This window comes from Eublepharis macularius, chromosome 17 (genome assembly GCF_028583425.1).
Source record: "Eublepharis macularius isolate TG4126 chromosome 17, MPM_Emac_v1.0, whole genome shotgun sequence".
In the NCBI taxonomy this organism is placed as follows: Eukaryota; Metazoa; Chordata; class Lepidosauria; order Squamata; family Eublepharidae; genus Eublepharis; species Eublepharis macularius.
The window spans coordinates 18,387,060-18,401,084 of NC_072806.1; the positions used below are offsets into that span (position 1 = coordinate 18,387,060).

Sequence of the window (14,025 nt, forward strand, 5' to 3'; positions counted from 1 at the left end):
TTTAAATTTCTAAGATGTTCTTTGCACTCTGCACATGCTCCTTCCTTTCTCCTCTGGCTTATGAAGAGGTCTCTGGCTGCAACTTGGTGCAGAAAGCTGGGTTTGGGTAGGGAAAGGGAGAAGATATATAGAAAAAAAGATTCAAAACAGGGTTGCCAACTCTGAATTGTGAAATTCCTGGAGATTTGGAGGTGAGTCCCGGGGCAGGGTTTGGGGCAGGGTTGGACCTCAGTGGAGTGAAATGCCGAAGTCCATCCTCCAAAACAACCATTTTATCCTGGGGAACAGATCTCTGTAATTTGGAAATCAGTTATAATTCTGGGACGTCTTCACCTGGAAGTTGGCAGCCCTAAGAGAGACAGATGCCCTCCGCATATGGCTTTCCTCAGCAGATCAACTGCGCTTAACAGAGGCGTGACAGGCAGAAATTTGGAAAGGGGAGGTGCTGGCACACCACCGCCCCCCCACCGCCCCAGATTTCTGCATAGCTCTCATAGACCAGTTAAAAGGAGGGGGGAACGTACCCCTTTAGCCACCCCACCCAAGCGGAGAGACAAGTGCGCCCACCGGCCGTGTGGGGCGGAGGGCTGCCCGGCTAACTTTGGGGAGGGGGCTCTGCCCCTCCCCACGCTTTGCCCCCTCCCCCTGGAGCGAATTGGCCGCGGCGCCTTTAAAGGAGGGGGAGGGGGGGGCGGCTCTGGCAGGCCAAGCGAGACGCAGCTCCGGAGACGGGCAGGGCGGCAGCTTGAGCAGCCCGGGCCGGCTGCGCCGCGCGGAGCAGGAGGCGATGGCGACCGGACCGCCGCCCCCAGGTGAGTGGCAGCCCGCCGGCGCCGGGCCTCCGACGGGACGCACGTGCCCGGCCGCTCGGCGTGGCCCCGGAGCCCCTTTGCAGCGCCCTCTCGCTTCGCGGGCTGCAGCGTTTTTGTGCAAAGCCAGGAATGCGCCCCCCATCCGCCCCCAAGCCGCTTCGCGACGGGATGTAGGCGTGTGGGGTGGGGGAGGTAGATGCCAATCACCTAAGCGGCCCCTTTTGCGCTAGGGAAGCAGCCCTCTGAACATGTGCAGAATGCCAAGGGGGCGCGCCGCACCTTGTAGGCGCATAGGGAAGGGGGCGCCGGGCTTTGTCCTGGGGGAGCGGCCTGCTCCCCCCGCCCCGCCCAGCTCGCCCGCCCGCTGTTGCGCGAAGGACGGGTCTGCGCTCCCTTTCTCTGCGCTCCGGTGCGGGTTGTATTTTTGGAAATGCTTGCCCTCCGGGGGCTTTATCCTGGGCTCTGCCGCAGACGAAGCTCTTTTGCACCGCCTGCCCTCACCCCTTCAAAATCCAAGCCTTGTGCATTTTGCATTTTCCTTTTGGGAGCGAAAGAAGTGCCTGGTTCAATCCGGGAGAGGTCTCTTGGCTTGGCTTCTGCCAGCGCGGGGAGAAGCCCCCAAAGCCTCTCGCAATCCAGTTAGATCTGGGTTTCCAACGCAGTGGAGAGGTCACCCCTCCCGCTGCGGAAGAGAGGCTGTGCCAGAGGCTGAGACCTGGGGGGAGGTGACCAGATGTTCTCCCAGCGGTTTGCCAGCGTTGTGGCGCTTTGGGGCAGAGCTGCCCCAGGTCCAGGCCCCAAACGGCGCTTGGCAGATGCAGGTTGACTTTTTCCAAGGGGGCTCTCGCTGTGGGTGGGGCGGCTGCACTCTAATAGGGACAGAGCCAGTGGGGTTCATGTGAAACAGCTGAGAAAGAAGGGGAGCAGGCGGGTGCCTCCAGATCAGGCAGGTGGTGGTCTGGGCACCAGCTTGCACACTGGCCTTTCCCTGGCGCTGACAGCATAGCAGTCCAGTTTCTGGATGGATCGTGGTTTGAGCCTGCAGCGTTCCTCTCTCTCTGGCCATCTTTGTGGATCTCCCTTACTTTCATTGGATCAGTAGAAGCATGCAGGTGTGAAACCTGGCGGAATCCCCAGGCTGTCTGGTGGCTCGGTATATTTTTGGTATTGACGTCTTCCTCAACAGACTGATCAAAAATGCTTTTCTCAGCTTCCAGCTTCCGCTAACCGGGGAGAAGTTTTGGAATAGCTTCAGGTTTTACTTTTGAGGAGGGAGTGGAGACTTTCAAAGGTGTTTTCGCACTTACAGAGCAATCCTACGGTGAGTTACTTTAGTCTAAGCCCATTGAAGTTAATGGACTTAGACTGGAGTAACTGTCCATAGGGCTGCACTGTTAGTTTTTGTAGCAGGTGTGGTGCTGCGGAGTATGAGATGATGGGTCCCTGCCTTGAGGAGGGACCCATCATTAAGTTTAAAGACTAGAGAGGGATAAACAGGAAAACCATTCTGTGTTAATTCCAATTGCAAATATCCAGGCTCAATAAGGAAGGGGGAGGCTGATGCATTACCCCCAAATTTTCACAGAAGGGGTAGAAACAGATAAGCAACATCACCTGGGAAGCAGTGCAAGGCACTGGGCACTGAAAGGGAAAGGGTGGCGGGAGCCTATTCAGACAGCTCAGGGTGGTGGAGGTGGGAATAAATGGGAAGAATCTGTGTTTGAAGGTCACCAGCTAGGCTAAGGCACGGAGAAGGAAATATCAGTTTTATGATCAGGTGGTGGTATTTATTGTCTTTTCAAATATGCACGCTGAGTAGAAATGGAGACGAATGAGCTCCTGTCGCAGCTGGCAGCACAATTAGCAATTGTGCTCCCCTTCCCAGGAGTGCACACCCAAGGATGCTTCTGCCAGCTAACTGCTCTGGGTCTCTTTCCAAATTCTCGATGCATCCCATCCCCTTCTCACTAGCTGGGGGATGTTGCCTGCTGAGCTCGGATTCCCAGATTCCAGACCGATTACTGCTCGTGCTGTAAGATAGTTTCAGGTGGATAGCCGAGCTGGTGTGCAATAGAAGAGCAAGATTCGAGTCCATTCACACCTTAAAGACCAAGATTTCCAGAGTATCCACTCTCAAGTCCATTCTCTCCTCTCCCGGGGTATATTTTGCAAGTCACGTCTCCAAAAACGGACCCTGGGCAACAAGACTGGCTGTGGTTGTCCTGCTCGGGGAAACTTAGCTGTGTATTGAGCCACCCTGGAACTGCTTGTGTTTCCACACCGGTGCGTGCTATTTGCACTCCGAGGGTCTGTCTCCAAACTGATTTTCGCTGTGAGAGCCTGGCCGGATCGGAATCCTGTGGGTGTTTCCCTGAAGAAGGAGGCCCAAGAGAATGGAGGAGCTGCTTGCCCTTTGCCCTGTCATGCAAAATTTTATTTACATCGTCTATAATCTGCCTTCTCAGAGGGACTCAAGGTGGATTACGCTGAGCAAGTCGATACAATGAAGAGGATGGGACATCCAGTACACAATGCGATAGGATTTGGATTGTAAGAATAGGACCTTTTTGGGTTTCTCTCTGTGCTGGGCCTTCAAAGATCAGTCTTCCGTTTGTGTCTCTGATTTTCTTCTTGATTTTAAGGGCCCCTCTTTGCTTGTTCCACCTAGCTGCTGTCATGCATTCCCCCAAAGGAAACACTTCTGTTAACAGGGAAGCAGAAAATCCCCAGTACCCCTTTCAGATGCAAAGGAGGGTGCCCTTTTGTTCCCCCGGTGGAATGCCAATGCTGCAGTTGTGTAGAACTGAGTGGACACAAGTGTGTGTCAGGCCTCTTCTGTTCATGTAACTTCAAAGATGAGGAACTGCAGCCTCCCTACCCTGTGCCTGCACTGAAGAGTAGAAGAACTCTGCTCCCCACAAGAAGCATGTTTAATATGAGAGGACAGGTCTATTGGCCTTGGCAGCTACATGGAGCCTCCATGTACAGAGGCAGTGTACCTTTGAATACCAGTCGCTGCAGAGCAACAGTCAAGGCAAGCTGTTGCCTCCCAGTTCTGCTTGTGTGCCTCCTGGAGGTGTCTTTTTAGCAAAGTAGCAAACATGATTCTGTGCCAATAAGGCTTTACAGGGCTTTTTTTCTGGGAAGAGAGGTGGTGGAACTCAGTGGGTTGCCCTTGGAGAAAATGGTCACATGGCCAGTGGCCCTGCCCCCGGATCTCCAGACAGCGGCAGGGAGTGCAATCTCAACTCCCCTCTGTCTGGAGATCCGGGGGCGGGGCCACCAGCCATGTGACCATTTTCAAGCGGTTCCGGAACTCCATTCCACTGCATTCATGCTGAAAAAAAGCCCTGAGGCTTTATCTTAACAATTGGGTTAAATCCTTGTTTGTTTACCTTTTCCTCTTTGGAGGGGAGAGCTTCCTGCTCTAACCCTATAAAGGGGGGGGGTTCATCAGCAAGGCTGCCTCTTTTATGCCATTTCCCAAGTCATTTGATTTTTTAAAGAATAAAAATCCTTCTTGGACAGTGATATTCTTCTTCTATGTTTACCTATTTTAATGGGGTGACTGGTTCCCTCGCCTCCCTTCTCTTGACTTCAGGAACAGCTTATAGTGATTCCTGCCTGTTTTCTTGGATACTTGAGACAGAGAGAGAGAGCTTAGGAGATTCTTTATGTAACAGAAACAGCCGTTTTGTTGCTTTGACATGAAGCCCTCCCCACAGAACAGGAAAAACAACTTTGTGCGCTAACTTTCCTAGGGGAAACGGAGGGAGGTTCCTCCAAGGTAGGGTGTATTAGGATTTCCTGCCTTGAGGAGGTTCAGTATAGCAGTAGGGAGGGATCCATCTATTTTCTGTTAATTTGGACAGAGATGAGTCCTTGCTGCTTCAATAACTGACTGCTAATAAGATTAAATTTGGGAAGCTTGTAGGAGGATTGCTGGGTTATTGAGCTTGGGGTGGGAACCACAGCCAAACTCTGTGACTCATTTCTACACAGCCGCACACTGACAGCTGAAGGCTGGTCTCCAGGCTCCAGAACAGAGCCCTATGCGTTGTTACAGGTCTAAGGCGTACATAAGTGCTATAGGCGTAAGCCTTGCACCTATGTTTGGGAATCGCGTTGAGGAGATCTCCAAAATCCAGAACTGTATTCATGCTAGTATTTTGGGCATTGCCTGTCTGAAATTCTGGCAAGTTTTCTCTAGAAACGCAGGAGGTACCTTGATAGCAGCTGGTGCCCTCCTGGCTTCCGTTGGCTGAGTGGCAGAGGGCAGGCGGCCCTGACCTGGATAACCCAGGTGAGCCTGATCTCACCAGATCTCACACGCTAAGCAGGGTCGACCTTGGTTAGGAATTGGATGGGAGACCTCCAGTGAAGACCAGGGTTGCAGAAGCAGGCAATGGCAAACTGCCTCTGTTAGTCTCTAAACCCCACCAGGGGTCACCATAAGTCAGCTATGATTTGAGGACACTCTCTGCCACCAGTGGGCAGGTGGGTGTTCTTCCCTTCAGATTCAAGGCAAGTCTAGGCTATGAATCTGCATTGGAAGGACTGGTGTAGCTTTCCTCCAAGGACTGTGTGTCGAGCTCCGAGGGACCTCAGTGACTATTTTCTACTCGTCCATGGAACTGCAACAAATTCAGGGATGTTGCCCCTTTATAGCTCTATAAGAAAAAAGAGCTAGAGACTTACTGTTATGACCTTTACTTTCTTTGTGTAGATATTTCTTTTAATCTTTCCCTTAACACCCTCTGGGTAGTTTGCTGCCACCAGGGATATTATATTCCAATATATTTTATTTAAGTTTTCCCTTTGGTAATGTTCCTAAGCGTCAGGCTCCTTCGTGGTTCTATGTGGCCCGGAGGATAGGAATGGGATAAAGCAATGACAGCTACTCTGGGATATAACAAAACAAAATAAACTTTTATTTAGTCAAGAAGCGTATCAGTTTCATAAATGTGGTTCTCGGTTCTTAAAGTTACTTCCTATGAACTCATTCAGACAGATCTCTTCTAAGGCTTCACACACAGTTAGCCTCCTTCTCTAACTCAATATTTCTCTCACAGAAATGCTCGAACTCCTCAGGCAGCACACAGCCAGCCTCTCTTTCTCTGACTCTCATTCACAGAAATATGAAACCTGCTCAGGCAGCACACAGCTGGCCTCCCTTTCCCTGACTGAGTGTCCTTTCACAAACAAGCTCAGTTCAGGTCCCACACAGGTTATATTTCTGTCATAAATACTTCAGTATACTCAGGCAGCACACAGCTAGCCTGCTTTCTTCTTACTGAAACTTTTCTCTCTGCCCTGTCAGTCTCAAACTGCATTCACTCTGCCCACATTCTCAGTCATCAACCAATCGTATCATTCACTCATCCCTCTCTTTCACCCCCACTCTTCACCTATCTCATCAAGCATTTAAAGATACATGCACACATTTACTTGAAATCATTACACTTACCTTTTGTTTTAAAAAGGAGTGCTGGAAATTCAGAACATGGGCATGACATATGGGGGGGGCGGGATTGTCTCCAAATGATATCCCCTCCCCACAACAGACAGGAGCAAGTTTCCTTTGAGGCATCTGACCCGCCATGTTTGGGGAAAGGGTTCACAGCTTGAGAAATGAGATCTGGTGAGTCTTAGGAATAAGCGCTGTGTGTTTGGCACATTGCCCAATTTCTCTACGTTCGGCTGTGCTCCTTCCGGATCAGGGGCACCACTTCCAGCTTGGAGAACCGTTCTACGTATTTTGGCAACCCCAGGCTCATTACATTAGCCAAAGTTAGGAAATACACTAGCAGAGTTCCAAATATGTGCACGTGGTCCTGCCGGCGTTCTCTGGTTGCTTGTGGCTTCTATGCCACAGAGAACCACTCCGTTAGCTGTTTGTGCAGCAAAAGGGAAAACTCGTGTGCTATGATCTGAGGCTCTGGGCAACTTCTGCAAAATAAAAGTTTAAAGCGAATCCCTCTGCGTACTTTTGAGGCAGCGTGCGTGGGCAAAGGAGATAAATTGCTGTATCGATCTATTGGGAAATGTCTTGTCTTAGCTCTTGCTAAATCTTGTGGGTTTTCTGCTTAAGGAAGAGAAGTGTGAGTTCACAGCTAGACTTCTGAGAGCAAAGGAATACTGAATCTAAGAGCGGTTTGATCCTTACTGGTGTGGTTAGAGAAACCTATGGTGGTGGAAAGCGCTGACAAGTTGCAGCCATCTTATGGCAACCCCACCAGATTTTCAAGGCAAGAGATGCTCCGAGGTGGTTTGCCATTGCCTGCCTCTGTGTAGCAACCCTGGGCTGGAATTCCTTGGTGATCTCCTCTCCGAGTACTAACCAAGGCTGACCATGCTTAACTTCTGAGATCTGATGAGATTGGGCTTTACTGGGCTAGCAAAATTAGGGCAGAGAAACCTACACAGAGATAAGTCTTGGACTTCTGAAATTGCAAAAAAGGAGCTGCAGAGATCCCATGGCCAGCCTAGGAAGAAGTTGCTGTTTACAGCCCTCCTGAATGACAGGCTGTTACTCTTGTTGTTGTTGCTATTGTTGGCGTTAGCTGAAATGGAAGCGTTTGTACAGTCTCCACTCTGAAACATACAACTTGGAAAGGCCAGTTCCATCTTCTGGGGCGTGTGTGAGCTTGCAGTAAAGTTCCTTCCCTGACTCTTTTTTCCTCCACTGAATTGAGAATGCAAGTGGCAGCAAACCACTGCAGGGCTTGTGCCAAGGACGTACTGGGCTTGTTACAGCAAGCTGCTGATTAGGTAAAAGGTGATGGGCTCCCCAAACCAAAGCCTTTTGTAACCTTGCTCTTTAGCTGTGGGCATGCCCTGGCATTGACATCGCTATAGGGCAGTGCCAGAAGTTGTCAGGGGTGCCCATGCTGATTGCATGCTGGCATTGAAGTGTCTGCCAGTGCTGCGGGGATCAGCTCAGGATGTTCATGTTGAGACTTGAAACAAACCGGCTTGTAGGATCTGAGCATGACGGCTAGCTTGGGGTAGCTTGCTGGAGTTTATTAAGGATCTACCTGCCCACCTGCTTTTCCTTCCAAAGGAAGGGTAGCAAGCCGAGCCAGGAAAACCCTAACCACACTGTTTCTAGCAATGCACATACAAGATGGATTATAATACAGGCTGGATTGTAATACTCCATGAACCAAACTGGACTTTAGACATGGACTTCCATTCAAACAAACTGCTCTCCTCCAGCAAATTGGGGGAATTTAATAGCACTTAGGCACCTGGAATGGGTGATGGTGGCCAGATGTTCAAAGTTGGATTTCTCCCAGTGTTACTGCAAGCCCTCTTGGATTGTAGCCGTAATACAATGGATAGTCTTTGGGATGCTGAAGTGCTATGACTGGTTTTGGGCACAACTTGGGATTTGTAGCAGGGGCTTGCGGGTGGGGCTGTGAGATTCTAAATATGGTCAGCAGCCAATGTGAGGGGTCCAGAGCAGCCAAGAGAAGTCCCTGAGGGTGCTTATGCCCCCATTGCAAATTCTTGCATAAGGTCTGCGGGAACAGAGCCACGCTCTTAGGTATCTTGGAGCCATCTGGTGAGCCAGGCAATTTTTTAAAGGTGGTGAGTTGTAGCCTTTGCTTCTAATAAGCTACATCAACATAACTTATAAAAATACAAGAGAATTAATAACACTTGCTGCTAAAATGAATGACCTCATTGGATATGTAGAGATTTAAGGCTGTAGCTCCCCTCCCAGTTCTTCCTCCAGAGCATACAAAGAGGTGCAAAGGTTGCCCGCTATGGATGAATTTTACTGATGGAAGTCCACATCGAGGTCAGGAAAGGAGTCTTTCACACAATTCGAGTCTGGCTGAGCTTCCAAAGGTTTCACCTTGCTCACCTTATAGGACCAGGATTTCCTCTTCTTGGTATTTCGGCAGTGGACTGGATTGTACACTAAACTTCAACAGGGTGTCTGGAGGTGGCTTCAGATTAACAATTCTGCCTTTGACCTGTTTCAGTCTAACTTCCCAGCTCTCATTCGGGAGTTGAGACTGAAACAGCCCTGTTGGCCTTGGTTTGATGGTCTCTGTCTAGAAGTGGATAAGGACAATTCATCACGCTCAGTACTGTTAGATCAATCAACAGCATTTGATACAGTTAACTGATATTCTGGTGGAACAACTGCATCCAGTTCTTGGGATTTATTTATTTATTTATGTATTATTTATTTATTATATTAGACTTTTAGTCTGCCCTCCCCTCCAGGTGGGCTCAGGGCTGAGCACAACATTTTAATTTACATAAAAGCAGATAAAAACATTACAATAAAATTAAAAACGCTACATACAATAAAAACTTCTCAGGTGGCAATGGAAGAGTTACTTCATTTCAGACGTGGCCCATATATCCATATCTATAGATATATATAGGGTGGTGGACAGATCTTTTCAAGTCAAATGAACTACGGCTGGCAGGGGCCCAGCCTAGCTTCCGCCATATGCCTAGTGGAACATATCTGTCTTACAGGCCCAGCGGAAGGATAATAAATTCTGCCGGGCCCTGTTTTCATCAGATAGAGAGTTCCACCACGCCGGTGGCAGGACCGAAAAGGCCCTGGCTCTAGTCGAGGCCAGGTGAGCCTCCCTAGAACTGGGGACCACCAAAAGTTTTTTGTGTGTAGAATGAAGTGTTCTCTGGGGTATATATAGGGAGAGGCGGTCCCACAGATATGCTGGACCCAGTTCGCATAGGGCTTTATAGGTCAGCACCAAAACCTTGAATTGGACCCGGTACTCAACTGGTAGCCAATGCAGCTGGTGTAATATAGGTGTTATATGTTCCCCTATCAGGACTCTTGCAGTCACCTGCGCAGCTGCATTTTGAACCAGTTGTAATCTCCAGATCAAGCCCAAGGGAAGCCCCATGTAGAGCGAGTTGCAGTAGTCTAATCTAGAGGTAACCGTTGCTTGGATCACTGCTATTAGGTCGTGGGTCGACAGGTAGGTGACAAGCTGCCGGGCTTGTCTCAGATGGAAAAATGAAGACCGAACAACTGCTGCGATCTGTGCCTCCGTAGTCAAGGAGACATCCAAGATCACCCCCAGGCTCCTCACTCTCGCACATGGCGCAAGCGGCGCTCCATCAAGAGTGGGGAGCCAGAGTCCCGTACCCATGGACCCCAGACCCACATGCAGGACCTCCGTCTTTGTGGGATTTAGTTTCAACCAACTCTGTTTCAACCACCCAGTCACAGCTTCGAAGGCACGCTCCAAGACATCCGGGGCAGTCGGGCCGTCCATCATCAGATATAATAGGGTGTCATCGGCATATTGATGACACCCAAGGATGAAAAGGACAGCCCTCTGTTGATTTTGCACTTTGCTTGTTGGTAGGAAACAAAGAGTTTTATAGAAGAGGCAGAATCAGCTAGTTGGGATCTGGTGTGTGGAGTGCCTCAAAGGTCCATTTTATCTCCACTTCTTTGTGTTAACCTTTACGGTAAACTTTTGGGTGAAATGATCAGGAGCTTCAGAGTGGGTTGTCACCAATAGACAGATGACACCCAGCTTTGTATCTCATAAGAAGCAGCCGTGACATTTTTGGGCTAGAGTCTTGAGTAGGGTGGCCAGGTTGCCTGTTCCATTAAGCGACCTCCTGTCCTTGGCCTCTACCTCCCACACACACACACTTAATAGGGCAGTGAGGGGGGAAAGTAGAGGAGGTGAAACAGTGGCCCATAACACTGCAGTGTTACTTACAGCTCCATAATCGGCAGTGGTTTTTACCATAGAGTTTTGGGGAAATCTTACAGCGTGCTGCAACACTGTGATGTCACTTCTGAGTTATGCAGTAGGGAGTGACAACATGGGACAGGATGCCGTTTTGGTTAATATTCACCCACCCAAGGGTCTGGCAACCCTAGTGTTGAGACTATGATTGAGGGTAAACCTGAAGTTTAATCCAGACAAGATGGAGGTGAGGATGGTTGGGAAAGTGTTTGGCTGGTACTGATTTACTAGTCTTAGATGGGGTTAAAGTCTTCAGTAGATCTTGGAGGTGCTTTTAGACCTGGCGTTGATGGATAAACAGGTTGGCATTGTTGCTAGGTACATCTTATATCAATTTCATCTTGCTTGTAAACTGGCATAGTGTTGAGCTCTGAATTAATAGGATGCTGCTTTTAATCTTGTGCCTGCCATCAACTCTCCAAGTGGTTGTAGACAAGCTACATTATCTGCTTCAGCTCCAATATGGGGGATACTGATATTGGCCAAACGTACGAGGTTGTTGTAAGACTTACAAATAGATAATGCCCACGAAACACTACAACTGCTGAACATGCCACATCATTGCAATATTTATTATTATTATTATTATTATTATTATTATTATTATTATTATTGGCCATTGTGAACTTGTCTGATACTTCCATCGGGGCGCAGCAGGTGGTGATGTTGCCTGGCACCATATTGTTTCTTGGTTTAAGAGCAAAGGATCAACTCTTGCCGTTGCAGTGAACATGGGGGAGGCATCGGCACTCTAGAGATTCTTCCCAGCACCCTCATACTTGAGGACAGCAAGAAACAGGCAAGATTTCTAGAGCTTTGCCTGACATCTCCCAGTTGAAAATGATGAAGAGTGCCTGCTTTCCTTGCAGGGAGGTCCCTGGTGCAATCTCAGGTGGCATCCATGGCTCAGAGGTTTTTGGGCTTTCTCTGCCTAACACCTTGAAAAGCTACTACCAGTCAGAGGAGGGGGGAGCTGACATGGACAGACCAGAGGTCTGATTTGGTATCAGTCAGCTGCATTTATTTTGGGTGGGGTCTGTAGCTTGGTGGTTGAGCATCTGCATTGTGTACAGAAGGTCCCAGATAAAGGACTCCTGGTAGCAGATCTTTTTCTGCCTGAGAACCTCGAGAGTTGCTGCCAGGCACAAGAGACAATCTTTGGTTAGGTGGGATAATGGTCTTGCTTTATATAAAGCAGCCCCATCCATTACAACCTTGTTTCTTAGCACCAGGAAGAGCGTGTCCTTGCTTTCTCCCTCTTTTCCACGCAGACCTGTTTTGTTTGGTTTAAGGTTTGCCTGCTCTAATCCACATCCTAATTTTGGAAAACTGCTTCTTGTTGATCATTTGAGGGGCAAATTTGAACGCCTATTGAAACACTTGAACAGAAAAACTGGGTCTTCTCCCCCCCCCTTCCTTTGGCAGCAACAGCATCTTGAACAAAGAGCTTTGTAGATTAAAGCGCAAGGCATGTGTCGGCTGAAGCTTCACGTTGGCAGAATTTATGGGAATGAGATGCACATGACGAAGGTTGCATGTTGATTAGATGACATGTGGGGAGCAGAAATACATCCTTGGGAAGCCAGAAAAGAAGGTACTAGGAAGTGTGGAATCGTGTGTGTGTGGGGGGGGGGAGTGATGTAACTTTGGGGCCCTCTTGGGAGTGTTGTCCCTAGAGGGAATACTCTCATGAAACAGGCTGGAAGAATCTAGGTATGTATGCTACAGAAGAGCACTTTCATAATCCTATTAAAACAGATTGGCTGATTTACTAGGGAAATTGCATACTTAGCTGAAGCTATTAATCATGCAGTGAGGCAGTTAGTGTTTGATTCTTAATAACGGCCCTGGAAGAGATGCCAAAGGGGACATTTATACATTGCCAAAAATATTTGGGTGCTTCAGAAGTTTGCTGTGAATATGGATTGCATTTCAGGGTGGCAAATGAGACCATCAGTGTTTGCCATTCCCCCTTCCCCAGCATAGCCACCAGCTAGGCTATTTTCCACAGTTAACTTGGGTCCTCTGTTCTCACCCAAGAGTCTATGTTGGTGACTCTGTGTCAAGCTACCCTTAAGTTGGCATCATTTGCGTTGGAAGGAAGGGAAAGCTTGGAGACGATTTAGCCACAGTCCTCTTTGCTCTGAGGTGAGGGACAGACAATATTTGAGCGCTGAAAGTGGCTTGAGAGAGACTTCTCTTTGAGAGCTGAAAGTGGTTTGAGAGAGGCGTCTCCTTCCATGATATGCACCTATTTCTTTTGTCCCATTGTTAGCTTCTGGTAAAACAAGTCTGGTGTGTTTTTGGCACATCACAAAAGCCTGACCTGTCTTATCGAGGTCAACAGTAGGGTAAGCATTTAAACCACAGTTGTCTGCAGTCTAACACAGCCTCCCACCAGTGCTGCTGTGCGGTTAGGGCTTTGAAGGCCTGTTGTCAAGCCCTGGATCCTTCGCTTGGAAAGGCTTTGAGAAGGCCCCAGCAACTTGGGCCCTCTGGGGCCTGTGTCCCATTGCCTTAACTGAGCCAGAAAGTGGAGGGAGGCATGATGAGTCGTCCTGAGCCTACTGCTAATGGAATGGCAGCACAGTGGTTCCCATGGCAACTGCAGGCCGGTGTGAGATCTTCATAATGAATTGTGGAGATGCAGTTTTGTTTAGGTGTGGGGGCCTCCTGTCAATTGGTTTAAGCTCTACGAGGGGACAAATGAGATTTGGCTAGGGTTACCAGCCTCCAGGTGGTAGCTGGAGATCTCCCGGAATTACAACTGATCTCTAAGTGACAGAGATCAGTTCCCCTGGAGAAAATGGCAGCTTTTGAGGATGGACTCGATGGTATTATACCATTCTGAGGCCTGTCCCCTCCCCAGAATTTGCCCTCTCCAGGCTTCACCCCCGAATCTCCAGGAATTTCCCAACCTGGACCTGGCAGCCCTAGATTTGGCTGTAGTAGTCTGCTGTGTCAGAACTGGGTTGCCAGAGACTCCCCATAAAATAGACTTAAAGATCTAGATCTGTGGTAAATTGGAAGTATATAATTCCTCTATATCACCTCAAAACATGACTGTTATCGGTATCTCCACACATCCGCTTCCACAGGCTCATGTACAACAACACATAATAGGATGGATATTCAATACAGTAAGATATAATCATTGTTATGATCGAATGTGAATTATAAATATATGCTATTTATGAATATATGAATGTATAGTAATTTAGAAAACATATACTGAATGTAACAATTGTTTATCGATACCTATCCTTGTCAAAGTTATTTGTATCATTGAGATTTTGAAAACAATAAACAGAATTTGGAAAGAAAAAAAGGATGAGTATGAGGGACAGTTTAAAGTGACGTAGAAGTGGGGGAAGTACTGTACTTTTTCTCCCCCCTGCCCACAACACTACCTCCTATCCCCTAGTAGCAGTTACTTCCCACCTCAGAAC

The 14,025-nt window shown here is 48.5% G+C and overlaps 1 protein-coding gene across 1 annotated transcript in view; it reads left to right on the forward strand.

The window, feature by feature from the left end:
- Positions 1 to 745: 745 nt before the first annotated feature.
- Positions 746 to 14,025, forward strand: part of PITPNM3 (PITPNM family member 3) — a 118,228-nt gene continuing 104,948 nt past the window's right edge. The window contains exon 1 of the mRNA XM_055001601.1: positions 746 to 812. Within this exon, the coding sequence (XP_054857576.1) occupies positions 788 to 812 (25 nt within the window). The 5' untranslated portion in view covers positions 746 to 787. The remainder of the gene's footprint in view (positions 813 to 14,025) is intronic.